The sequence below is a fragment of the Leucopleurus acutus genome (assembly GCF_964270905.1).
Source record: "Leucopleurus acutus genome assembly, chromosome: 20".
In the NCBI taxonomy this organism is placed as follows: Eukaryota; Metazoa; Chordata; class Mammalia; order Artiodactyla; family Delphinidae; genus Leucopleurus; species Leucopleurus acutus.
The window spans coordinates 44,885,056-44,898,973 of record NC_139162.1 but is presented as its reverse complement, the minus strand read 5'-3'; the positions used below and the strand labels follow the sequence as shown (position 1 = coordinate 44,898,973).

Sequence of the window (13,918 nt, the reverse complement as noted above, 5' to 3'; positions counted from 1 at the left end):
GCCCATGATTGGACTAGTTAGAAAAAGAAACCAGAGAGTGCACCCTGTCTCTCCCTCTCTCTCTCTCTCTCTCTGTCTCTCTTCTCTGCCATGTGAGGATACAGCAAGAACAGACACCATATCTGCTGGCCCCTTGATCTTGGACTCCCCAGCTTCCAGAACTGTGAGAAGTAAATGTTTTTTGTTTAAGCCACCCAGTTTATGGTATTTTGTTATAGCACCTTGAATTGACTGAGACAACTTCTAACAAAGAAAAGTTAAAAATCAGATGGCTTCGCCAGTGAATTCTACCAAACATTTAAAGAAAAATTAACAATACTTCTCAACTTTTCCCCTCAAAAAGATAAGGAGGGAACACTTCCTAACTCATTCTATGAGGCCAATGTAATTACCCTCATATCAAAGCCACTTATATACATCACAGAAGAGAAAAACTACAGACCAATATTGTTTATGAATATAGATGCAAAAATCCTCAACAAAATACTAGCAAATTGAATCAAGCAGCTTATTAAAAGAATTACTGTATGCACCATGACTAAATGGAATGTATCCCAGAAATGCAAGGCTGGTTCAATACTGGAAAATCCATTAATGGAATACATTATATTAACAGAATGAAGGAAAAAGGGCATGTATGGAAATACCTATAACTAATATCACACTTAATGGTGAAAGCTTTCCCTTCTAAGACAAGAAACAATACAAGAATATCTGCTCTCAACAGGTCTCTTAAACATTGTCCTGGAAGTTCTAGCCAGGGCAACTGGGCAAGAAAAAGAAAGAAATGGTATCCAAATTGAAAAGGAAAAAAAAAAACTATCTATTCACAGATAATATGATCTTATAGAAAACTCTAAAGAATCCACTAAAAAACCATTAGAGCTAATAAACGAGTTCAGCAAAATTGCAGGATACAAAATTGATATACAAAACTGAGTTGTATTTCCATACACCAGCAATGAACCCAAAAATGAAATTAAGAAAACAATTCCATTTACAATAACATTAATAAGGTACTTAAGAATAAGTTGAACTAATGAGGTATAAGACTTGTACACTGAAAACTACAAAACATACTGTTGAAAGAAATTAAAGAAAACCAAATAAACAGAAAAGCATCCTGTGTTCATGGACTGGAAGACTTAATGTTGGTAAGATGGCAATACTCCCCAAAGTTACTGCAGAGTCAGTGCAATCCATATCATAATCCCAATAGCCTTTTTTGCAGAAATGGACAAGCTGACTCTAAAAGTCATATTGTTATTGCAAAGGAATGGCCAAAAATATCTTTTTTCTTGAAGAACAAAATTGGAGGACTCACATTTCTTGTTTTCAAAACTTACTACAATGCTACAGTAATCAAACCAGTATGGTACTGGCACAAAGACAGACATATAGATCAATGGAATTGATGTTGATTTTTTTTTTTTGGGCCATGGTGTATGGCAGGCAGGATCCTAGTTCCCTGACCAGGGATTGAACCCGGCCCCTGCTGTGGAAGTGCAAAGTCCCAACCACTGGACTGCCAGGGAAGTCCCAGCTTAGTGGAATTGACTTTGGAGTCCAGAAATAAACCCATACATATGGTCAACTGATTTTCAGGAAGGGTTCAAGACTAGTCAATGGGGAAAGAATAGTCTTTTCAACAAATGGTGCTGGGACAATTGGGTATCAACATGCAAAAGAACTAATATGGACTTCTACCTCATACTATATATAAAAATTGATTCAAAATGGATCAAACTTAAATGTAGGAGCTAAAACTATAAAACTCTTAAAAGGAAAAATAGGTATAACTTTTTGTGACTTTGCGTTATGTAACTATTTCTTAAATATGACAGCAAAAGCACAAGCATCAAGAGAAAAGAATAAATTGGATTTCATCAAAATTAAAAACTTTTACACATCAAAGGACACCAACAAGAAAACGAAAACACAATCCAAAGAATGGGACAAAATCTTTGCAAATAACATATTCATAAGGGCCTGGGATTATATAAATAACTATTGCAACTCAAACGCAAGAAGATAAACAATCCAATTTAAAAATGGGCAAAGCACTTGAATAGACATTTCTCTAAAGAAGATATACAAATGGCCAGTAAACACATAAAGAGAAGTTCAACATCATTAGTAATTAGGGAAACGTAAATCAAAATCACAGGAAGATACCACTTCACAGCCACTAGCATGGCTATGATTAAAAACAAAATAAAGAAACAAACAAAATACGGGAAATGACAAGTGTTGCTGAGGATGTGGAGCAAGTGGGACCCAAATACATTGCTGATGGCAAGATTAATTGGATCTGTGGAAAACAATTCAGCAGTTCCTCAAACAGTAAAACAGAATGATCATATGACCCACTAATTCCTCTCCTCCATATATACCCAAAAGAATTAAAAGCATATGCTCAATGAAAAACTTGTATATGAATGTTTATGGTAGCATTATTCATAAAACCCCAAAACTGGAAAAAATCCGAATGTCCGTCAACTTAAAAACGGATTTTAAAATGTTGTATATCCATACAATGAAATATTGTTTGGCCATAAAAAGAATGAAGTACTAATATATGCTACAACATAAATGAACCTTGAAAACATTATGCTAAGTGAAAGAAGCCAGACATAAAAGGGCACATATTGTCTGACTCCTTTTATATGAAGTGTCCAGAATAGGCAAATCTATAGCAACAGAAAGTACATTAGTGGTTGCCAGAGGCTGGGGGAGGGGGAGAATGAAAAGTGACTGCTTAATAGTAATGGGGTTTCTTTCTGGCCTGATGAAAATATTCTAGAATCAGACAGTGGTGATGATTGTACAACATTGTGAATATATTAAAAACTATTGAATACTATACTATGAAATGGTTAAAATGGTGAATTTTGTTTTCTGAATTTTACCTTAATAAAAAAATTTTTTAAACAGAGTGATTCTTTGGAAAAACATTTTAAACAAATCTTTATTTTTTGAAGGTATAAAGATGACACAATATCTTAGTCTAGGATTTACTTTAAAATACTTCAGGACTGTGTGTGAGGGAGCAGGGTGGAATAGAATAAACAAAATTCATCATGAATTGATTACTGAAGCTAGATGATGGGGACATGAGTGTTTATTACACTGTTCCATTTCTGTATTTGTTTGAAATTTTCCAAGTACATGTAAAAATCCAATGTACAAGACAATTAAGCCCAGTTTTTTACAAGTTTTAAAATACCCATCAAGGGACTTTCCTGGTGGTCCAGTGGTTAAAACTTTGCCTTCCAATGCAGGGGGTGCAGGTTCAATCCCTGGTTGGGGAACTAAGATCCCACATGTCTCACGGCCAAAAAACCAAAACATAAAACAGAAGCAATATTGTAATAAATTCAATAAAGACTTTTAAAAAAAATGGTCCACATCAAAAAAATCTTTAAAAAAAATAATTTAAAAAAATACCCATCAATTCTACTCCAAAGTATATACCCAAGAGAAATTAAAGTATATGTCCACACAAAGATGTGTACCCAAATGCTCACAGCAGCTTTATTCATAACGAACAAAACCTGGAAAACCTGGAAATAACCCAAATGTAAACGTCCATCAACAGGTGAATGGACAAACTGTGGTTCATTCAAATAATGGAATACTACTCAGTAATAAAATGAATGAACCTCTGAATACATGCAACAACGTGGATGCAGACATTGAGTGAATAAGTCCTATATGAAAGATTACATATTGTGTAATTCCACTTATATGATATTCTATAACTTGCAAAATCAATCTATGATTTTAGAAGTCAGGATAGCGACTCCCTTTGTGGGGTAGTGAGTGGAAAGAAGCATGCAGAGGTCTTTTGGGAGGGCTGAAAATGTTCTATTTCTCCATCTAAGTGCTGTTGATCTGTCCTCTTTACTGTATAAATACTAATAAATGCCATACATCATTAAGCCTGATCCATGTTGTGCACCTCGGCACCCATGCCCTGGCACTCTCCCTGGCTGTGGAAGGCACCTGCATGTGCAGAGCCCAATCCTGGAAGCCTCTCCCTACAGTGCACTTTCTGGTGCGTCTGCAGGTGGACTCTCTGACTGAAGCCCTTCCCACACACAGCACAGGGGTAGGGCTTCTCCCCTGTGTGCACCCTCTGGTGCCTCTTGAGGGCCGAGTGATGCCTGAAGTCCCTCCCACAAGCCTCACACCTGTAGGGCCGCTCTCCCGTGTGGACCCTCTGGTGGATACCCAGGTCCTTGCTCCAGCTGAAGCACTTCCCACAGGCCTCGCACCGGAATGGCCTCTCCCCAGTGTGAACACGCTGGTGCAGATAGAGGCTGGCTCTCTGGCTGAAGCCCCAGCCACATGTGTCACACACATAGGCCTTGTCTCCTGCGTGGTCCTGCTGGTGTCGTGCCAGCGTAGAGCGTGAGGTGAAGCCCCGGTCACATACCTTACAGGCATGGGGCTTCCTTCCTGTGTGGACACTCTGGTGGATCTGCAGGGCTGCCCTGCGGCTGAAGTCCTTGCCACAGTCAGAGCACCTGAAGGGTTTCTCACCTGTGTGGATGCGCTGGTGGATAGAGAGGTTGGAGCTGCGGCTGAAGTCCTTCCCGCACACACCACATCTGTAGGGCTTCTCGCCTGTGTGTATTCGCTGATGGATGGACAGGTTGGAGCTACGGCTGAAGTCCTTCCCACATTCCTCACATGTGTGAGGTTTCTTTCCCATGTGGTCCTTCCTGTGCCTCCTCAGAGCAAATTCTGAGTTGAAGACTCTGGAACACTCCATGCAGCGGCAGGGCTTGCCTCCTGGAAGGAGCACAGGAAGGTTAAGGTCTGTTGTCCTTTCACTGAAGGCTCTTCCACCCCGTCATATGGAGAGGGCTTCTCTCCCTTACGGGTTCACGGGTGAATTAGAAGGTTTCTGAGCTGGCTGAAGTCTTGGCCACACTGGGGATAGCTATAGGATTTTTCTCCTGGAGATACTGGCCAAGAGAGAATCCCATCATTCTCATCCCTGACTCCTGGGACAAAGAAAATTAGATACGAAAGTGAGCAGAGGTTTTGTCTGAGGCTGCACAGTACTCCTGGACATACTTCGGCAGTACTGGTAAAGCAAAGAAGCTTCACTGAGTGAAGAAGTGTTGCTGCTGGTCTCTGTCCTCCTGACATTAGGTTTTTCATTTTTGCTTCAAGGGGAATGGGAAGATATTGGGGACCTTTTCCTTAGTCAAGGAAACTAAATGTTACTAGAAACACCAAGTCAAATTCTATGAGCTACAAACGGGTTAATGTTGTCAAAGTATGATTATCAAAAAGTTTAAAATATAACTTTCATACAATTATGGAGTGAACAACTGTCAAAATTTTAATGAGGAACTAAGAAAATGGTAATGCTGGTTCCAAGTGAATTTGAGGAGCTTGGGCATTTAATGCTTTCATAAAAAAAGATATGTGGGGGGACCTTCAAGATGGCGGAGGAGTAAGACGTGGAGATCACCTTCCTCTCCACAAATATATCAAAAATACATCTACATGTGGAACAACTCCTACAAAACACCTACTGAACACTGGCAAAAGACCTCAGGCTTCCCAAAAGGCAAGAAAATCCTCATGTACCTGGGCAGGCCAAAAGAAAAAAAGCAAAACCAGAGACAAAAGAATAGGGATGGGACCTGCACCTCTGGAAGGGAGCTGTGAAGGAGGAAAAGTTTCCACACACTAGGAAGCCCCTTCACTGGTGGAGATGGGGGGTGGGCATGGGGGGGAACCTTCGGAGCCACAGAGGAGAGCGCACCAACAGGGGTGTAGAGGGCAAAGCAGAGAGATTCCCGCACAGAGGATTGGTTCCGAAAAGCACTCACCAGCCCAAGAGGCTTGTCTGCTCACCCACTGGGGCAGGTGGGGGCTGGGAACTGAGGCTCAGGCTTCAGAGGTCAGACCCCAGGGAGAGGACTGGGGTTGGCTGCGTGAACACAGCCTGAAGGGGGCTAGTGCGCCACAGCTAGCCGGGAGGGGGTCCGGGAAAAACTCTGGACCTGGCTAAGAGGAAAGAAACCATTGTTTCAGGGTGTGCCAGGAGAGGAGATTCCTTCCTTGTCTGCCCACAGAAGGCAGAAAACCGCCTAAACAAGCTCCAGAGACGGGTGCGAGCCGCGGCTAACAGCTCGGACACCAAAGACGAGCATGAAATGCTAATGCTGCTACTGTAGCCACCAAGAATCCTGTGTGCAAGCACAGGTCACTATCCACAACCCCCTGGGAGCCTGTGCAGCCCGCCACTGCCAGGCTGCTGCACTGTCAATTCCAATTATAACTACCGTACCCCTCCCTCCCCACCCCTTGCCCCCTGCCCTCCCCCTCCCCAGCATGAGTGAGCCAGAGCCCCCTAATCAGCTGTTGCTTTAACCACATGCATCCTGTCTGGGTAGGAACAGATGCCTGAGGGCAACCTACACACAGAGGTGGGGCCAAAACCAAAGCTGAACCCCAGGAGCTGTGCAAACAAAGAAGAGAAAGGGAAATTTCTCTGTGCAGCCTCAGAAGCAGTGGATTAAATCCCCACAGTCAACTTGAGGTACCCTGCATCTGTGGAATACCTGAATAGACAGCAAATCAACCCAAACTTGAGGCGGCAGACTTTGGGAGCAACTGTAGACTTGGGGTTTGTGGTCTGCGACTGACTTGTTTCTGATTTTCATGTTTATCTTAGTATAGTTTTTAGCACTTCTTATAATCAGTGGATTTGTTTACCGGTTTGGCTGCTCTCTCTTTTTTTAATTACTCTTTTTATTTTTTAATTTTAATAATTAAAAAAAAATTAAATATTTTATTTAATTTTCTTTCTCTTTTTCTCCCTTTTCTTCTGAGCCGTGTGGCTGACAGGGTCTTGATGTCCCGGCCGGGTGTCAGGCCTGAGCCTCTGAGGTGGGAGACCCGAGTTCAGAACACTGGACCACCAGAGACCTCCTGGCCCCACATAATATCAATCAGCGAGAGCTCTCCTAGAGATTTCCATCTCAATGCTAAGACCCAGCTCCACCCAACGGCCAGCAAGCTCCAGTGCTGGATGCCCCATGACAAACAACTAGCAAGACAAGAACACAACCCCACCCACTAGCAGAGAGGCTGCCTAAACTCATACTAAGTTCACAGACACCCCAAAACACACCAGTGCACGCAGGCCTGCCCACCAGAAAGACAAGATACAGCCCCACCCACCAGAACACAGGCACCAGTCTCCTCCACCAGGAAGCCTACACAAGCCACTGAACCAACCTTACCCACAGGGGGCAGACACCAAAAACAACAGGAACTACGAACATGCAGCCTGTGAAAAGGAGACCCCAAACACAGAAAGTTAAGCAAAATGAGAAGACAGAGAAATATGCAGCAGATGAAGAAGCAAGGTAAAAACTCACCAGACTGAACAAATGAAGAGGAAATAGGCAGTCTACCTGAAAACGAATTCAGAGTAATGATAGTAAAGATGATCCAAAATCTTGGAAAAAGAATGGAGAAAATATAAGAAACGTTTAACAAGGACCTAGAAGAACTAAAGAGCAAACAAACAATGATGAACAACACAATAAATGAAATTTAAAATTCTCTAGAAGGAATCAATAGCAAAATAGCTGAGGCAGAAGAACGGATAAGTGACCTGGAAGATAAAATAGTGGAAATAACTACTGCACAGCAGAATAAAGAAAAAAGAATGAAAAGAATCGAGGATAGTCTCAGAGAAGTCTGAGACAACATTAAATGCACCAATATTCAAATTATAGGGGTCCCAGAAGAAGAAGAGAAAAAGAAAGGGTCTGAGAAAATATTTGAAGAGATTATAGTTGAAAACTTCCCTAACATGGGAAAGGAAATAGTCAATCAAGTCCAGGAAGCGCAGAGACTCCCAAACAGGATAAATCCAAGGAGAAACATGCCAAGACACATATTAATCCAACTGCCAAAAATTAAATACAAAGAAATAATATTAAAAGTAGCAAGGGAAAAGCAACAAATAACATACAAGGGAATCCCCATAAGGTTAACAGCTGATCTATCAGCAGAAGCTCTGTAAGCCAGAAGGGAGTGGCAGGACATATTTAAAGTGATGAAAGGGAAAAGCCTACAACCAAGATTACTCTACCCAGCACGGATCTCATTCAAATTCGAAGGAGAAATTAAAACCTTTACAGACAAGCAAAAATTAAGAGAATTCAACACTACCAAACCAGCTTTACAACAAATGCTAAAGGAATTTCTCTAGGCAGGAAACACAAGAGAAGGAAAAGACCTACAAAAACAAACCCAAAACAAATAAGAAAATGGTAATAGGAACATACATATCAATAATTGCCTTAGGGGCTTCCCTGGTGGCGCAGTGGTTGAGAGTCCACCTGCTGACGCAGGGGACACAGGTTCGTGCCCCGGTCTGGGAGGATCCCGCATGCCGCGGAGCGGCTGGGCCCATGAGCCATGGCCGCTGGGCCTGCGCGTCCGGGACCTGTGCTCCGCAGCGGGAGAGGCCACAACAATGAGAGGCCCGCGTACCACAAAAAAAAAAAAAAAATTGCCTTAAATGTGAATGGATTAAATGCTCCAACTGAAAGACTGGCTGAATGCATACAAAAACAAGACCCGTACATATGCCGTCTACAAGAGACCCACTTCAGATCTAGGGACACATACAGACTGACAGTGAAGGGATGGAAGAAGATATTCCATGCAAATGGAAATCAAAAGAAAGCTGGAGTAGCAATTCTCATATCAGACAAAATAGACTTTAAAATAAAGATTACTATAAGAGACAAAGAAGTACACTACATAATGATCAAAGGATCAATCCAAGAAGAAGATATAACAATTGTAAATATTTATGCACCCAACATAGGAGCACCTCAATACAAAAGGCAAATGCTGACAGCCATAAAAGGGGAAATCAACAGTAAATAATAGTAGTGAACTTTAACACCCTGCTTTCACCAATGGACATATCAGCCAAAATGAACATAAAAAAGGAAACACAAGCTTTAAATGACACATTAAAAAAGATGGAGTTAACTGATATTTATAGGACATTCCATCCAAAAACAACAGAATACACTTTTTCTTCTCAAGTGCTGATGGAACACTCTCCAGGATAGATCATATCTTGGGTCACAAATCAAGCCTTGGTAAATTTAAGAAAACTGAAATCATATCAAGTATCTTTTCCGACCACAACGCTATGAGACTAGGTATCAATTACAGGAGAAAAACACAAACATGTGGAGGCTAAACAATATGCTGCTAAATAACCAAGATATCACTGAAGAAATCAAAGAGGAAATCAAAAAATACCTAGAAACAAATGACAATGAAAACACGATGACCCAAAACCTATGGGATGCAGCAAAAGCAGTTCTAAGAGGGAAGTTTATAGCAATACAATCCTACCTCAAGAAACAACTCAAATAAACAACCTAAACTTACACCTAAAGCAATTAGAGAAAGATGAACAAAAAAACCCCAAAGTTAGCAGAAGGAAAGAAATCATAAAGATCAGAGCAGAAATAAATGAAAAAGAAATGAAGGAAACAAGGGCAAAGATCAATAAAACTAAAAGCTGGTTGTTTGAGAAGATAAACAAAATTAATAAACCACTAGCCAGACTCACCAAGAAAAAAAGGGAGAAGACTCAAATCAACAGAATTAGAAATGAAAAAGGAGAAGTAACAACTGACACTGCAGAAATACAAAGGATCATGAGAGATTACTACAAGCAACTCTATGCCAATAAAATGGACAACCTGGAAGAAATGGACAAATTCTTAGAAAAGCACAACCTCCAAGACTGAACCAGGAAGAAATGGAAAATATAAACAGACCAATCACAAGCACTGAAATTGAAACTGTGATTAAAAATCTTCCAAAAAACAAAAGCCCAGGACCAGATGGCTGCACAGGCGAATTCTATCAAACATTTAGAGAAGACCTAACACCTCCCCTTCTCAAATTCTTCTAAAGTATAGCAGAGGGAGGAACACTCCCAAACTCATTCTGCGAGGCCACCATCACCCTGATACCAAAACCAGACAAAGACGTCACAAAAAAAGAAAACTACAGACCATTATCACTGAAGAACACAGATGCAAAAATCCTCAACAAAATACTAGCAAACAGAATCCAAGAGCACATTAAAAGGATCATATGCCATGATCAAGTGGGGTTTATCACAGGAATACAAGGATTCTTCAATATACACAAATCAGTCAATCAGTTTGTTAATACACCATATTAACAAACGGAAGGATAAAAAACATATGATAATCTCAATAGATGCAGAAAAAGCTTTCAACAAAATTCAACAACCATTTATGATAAAAACTCTCCAGAAAGTAGGCATAGAGGGAACTTACCTCAACGTAATAAAGACCATATAGGACAAACCCACAGCCAACATCGTTCTCAATGGTGAAAAACTGAAACCATTTCTTCTAACATCAGGAAAAAGACAAGGATCCCCACTCTCACTACTATTATTCAACATAGTTTTGGAAGTTTTAGCCACAGCAATCAGAGAAGAAAAAAAAATAAAAGGAATCTAAATCGGAAAAGAAGTACAACTGTCACTGTTTGCAGATGACATGACACCATATATAGAGAATCCTAAAGATGTCACCAGAAAACTAGAGCTAATCAATGAATTTGGTAAAGTAGCAAGATACAAAATTAATGCACAGAAATCTTTTGCATTCCTATATACTAATGATGAAAAATCTGAAAGAGAAATTAAGGAAACACTCCCATTTACCACTGCAACAAAAAGAATAAAATATATAGGAATAAACCTACCCAAGGAGACAAAAGACCTTTATGCAGAAAACTATAAGACACTGATGAAAGAAATTAAAGATGATGCAAAGAGATGGAGAGACATACTATGTTCTTGGATTGGAAGAATCAACATTGTGAAAATGACTATACTACCCAAAGCAATCTACAGATTCAATGCAATCCCTATCAAACTACCAATGGCATTTTTCACAGAACTAGAACAAAAAATTTCACAATTTGTATGGAAACACAAAAGACCCTGAATAGCCAAAGCAATCTTGAGAAAGAAAAATGGAGCTGGAGGAATCAGGCTCCCTGACTTCAAACTATACTACAAAGCTACAGTAATCAAGACAGCATGGTACTGGCACAAAAACAGAAATATAGATCAATGGAACAGGACAGAAAGCCCAGAGATAAACCCATACATATATGGCCACCTTATCTTTGATAAAGGATGCAAGAATATACAATGGAGAAAAGATAGCCTCTTCAATAATTGGTTCCGGGAAAACTGGACAGCTACATGTAAAGGAATGAAATTAGGACACTCCCTAACACCATACACAAAAATAAACTCAAAATGGATTAAAGACCTAAATATAAGGCCAGACACTATAAAACTCTTAGAGGAAAACATAAGAAGAACACTCTTTGACATAAATCACAGCAAGATCCTTTTTGACCCATCTCCTAGAGAAATGGAAATAAAAACAAAAATAAACAAATGGGACCTAATGAAACTTCAAAGCTTTTGCACAGCAAAGGAAACCATAAACAAGACAAAAAGAGAACCCCCAGAATGGGAGAAAATATTTGCAAATGAAGAAACTGACAAAGATTAATCTCCAAAATATACAAGCAGCTCATGCAGCTCAATATCAAAAAAACAAACAACTCAATCCAAAAATGGGTAGAAGATCTAAATAGACATTTCTCCAAAGAAGATATACAGATTGCCAACAAACACATGAAAGGATGCTCAACATCACTAACCATTAGAGAAATGCAAATCAAAACTACAATGAGGTACCACCTCATACCAGTCAGAATGGCTATCATCAAAAAATCTACAAACAATAACTGCTGGAGAGGGTGTGGAGAAAAGGGAACCCTTTTGCACTGTTGGTGGGAATGTAAATTGATACAGCCACTATGGAGAACAGTATGGATGTTCCTTAAAAAACTAAAAATAGAACTACCATATGACCCAGCAATCCCATTACTGGCATATACGCTGAGAAAACCGTAATTCAAAAAGAGTCATGGGGCTTCCCTGGTGGCGCAGTGGTTAAGAATCTGCCTGCTAATGCAGGGGACACAGATCCAGGAAGATCCCACGTGCCGCAGAGCAACTAAGGCCATGCGCCACAACTACAAAGCCTGCCTTCTAGAGCCCGCAAGCCACAACTACTGAACCCATATACCACAACTACTGAAGCCTGCGCACCTAGAGCCCGTGCTCCGCAACAAGAGAAGCCACCACAATGAGAAGCCTGTGCATGTCAACGAAGAGTAGCCCCCACTCACTGCAACTAGAGAAAGCCCACACGCAGCAACAAAGACCCAACACAGCCAAAAGTAAAGAAATAAAATAAATTTAAAAAAAAAAGAATCATGTACCACAATGTTCATTGCAGCACTGTTTACAATAGCCATGACATGGAAGCAACCTAAGTGTCCACTGACAGATGAATGGATAAAGAAGATGTGGCACATGTATACAGTAGAATACTACTCAGCCATAAAAAGAAACAAAACTGAGTTATTTGTAGTTAGGTGGATGGACCTAGAGTCTGTCATACAGAGTGAAGTAAGTCAGAAAGAGAAAAACAAATACTGTATGCTAACACATATATATGGAATCTAAAAAAAAAAAAAAAGGTTCTCATGAACCTAGGGGCAGGACAGGAATAAAGACACAGACATAGAGAATGGACCTGAGGACACAGGGAGAGGAAAGGGTAAGCTGGGACAAAGTGAGAGAGCAGCATTGACATATATACACTACCAAATGTAAAATAGATAGCTAGTGGGAAGCAGCTGCATCACACAGGGAGATCAGCTCAGTGCTTTGTGACCACCTAGAGGGGTGGGATAGGGAGGGTGGGAGGGAGACACAAGAGGGAGGGAATATGGGGATATATGTATACATATAGCTGATTCACTTTGTTATATGGCAGAAACTAACACAACATTGTAATGCAATTACACTCCAATGAAGATGTTAAAAAAAAAGAAAAAATGATATTTGCCTCCAAATAAATATTTAAATATTTTCAATTAAATTATCAGCATAAAAAGTCAAATAATATATATTTTTGAAGTTGCTACCCATCCCTTCATGGATTCATAGGGTTATTAATGGCATTTTCTCCTGGCTGACTGGTTCTCACCTGAATAGGAGCTTCTTGGTATTTTTTTCACCATCCACACATCATCTTCTTGTTCAAAATAGGAAATCATTTCTGGTTTGGACAGCAGATGTCCTGCTTGAGGGGAAAGACTGGTGGATTAGGGCAATATGATGTGGACAAGGACCCTGCCACAAGTCAATCTTATCACTTGGTATTCATGAAGGTCCTATGAAGACTGGGAAAGGTGAATAAAACCACTGCGCATCAAAATCACATTTTATATTTATATATATGTAGACACACACACATACACACACACACACACATAAATAAAAAAACAAACAAATATTTTCTTCCCCAGAGAAAAAAAATGGTTCCAGGAATTTCAGGAATTTCAGTGAAGAGGCCTATTTGCAATATACAACAGTAATAATTCTCAGTGGGGTGAACAGGCAGTAATGATTGTGTGTCCACCAGAGAAGCACTGCCCAAAGTGTGGTTTGAAGAGACTTATCAAAAATGCAGACTCCATCCCAAATCCACTGAATCAGCAGCCCTGGTGATAGAACCTAGGGACGTAGGTTTTTCGGATAACATTTTATTTTAGAGAAAGATAGCAAGAGTGATACACAGAACAGAATGCCTGTAGAACCCTAACCCATAGTCACCAATTGTTAATATTTGGCCCATTTACTTTATTATTCTCTCTCACACAATTCTTTTTTAAACCACTTAAGAGAAAGTTACAGGCCCCATGGCTC

General features: G+C 40.2%; 1 protein-coding gene across 1 annotated transcript; it reads right to left on the bottom strand.

The window, feature by feature from the left end:
• Positions 1 to 2,871: 2,871 nt before the first annotated feature.
• On the bottom strand, positions 2,872 to 13,266 carry LOC309976312 (uncharacterized protein; the record flags this gene model as incomplete). The annotated part of the gene is made up of 2 exons (XM_082861891.1): positions 2,872 to 4,797; positions 13,197 to 13,266. 2 exons carry the CDS (start codon positions 13,264 to 13,266, stop codon positions 3,938 to 3,940), a joined length of 930 nt encoding a protein of 309 aa, XP_082718017.1. The 3' UTR covers positions 2,872 to 3,937.
• Between the last annotated feature and the right edge of the window lie 652 nt (positions 13,267 to 13,918).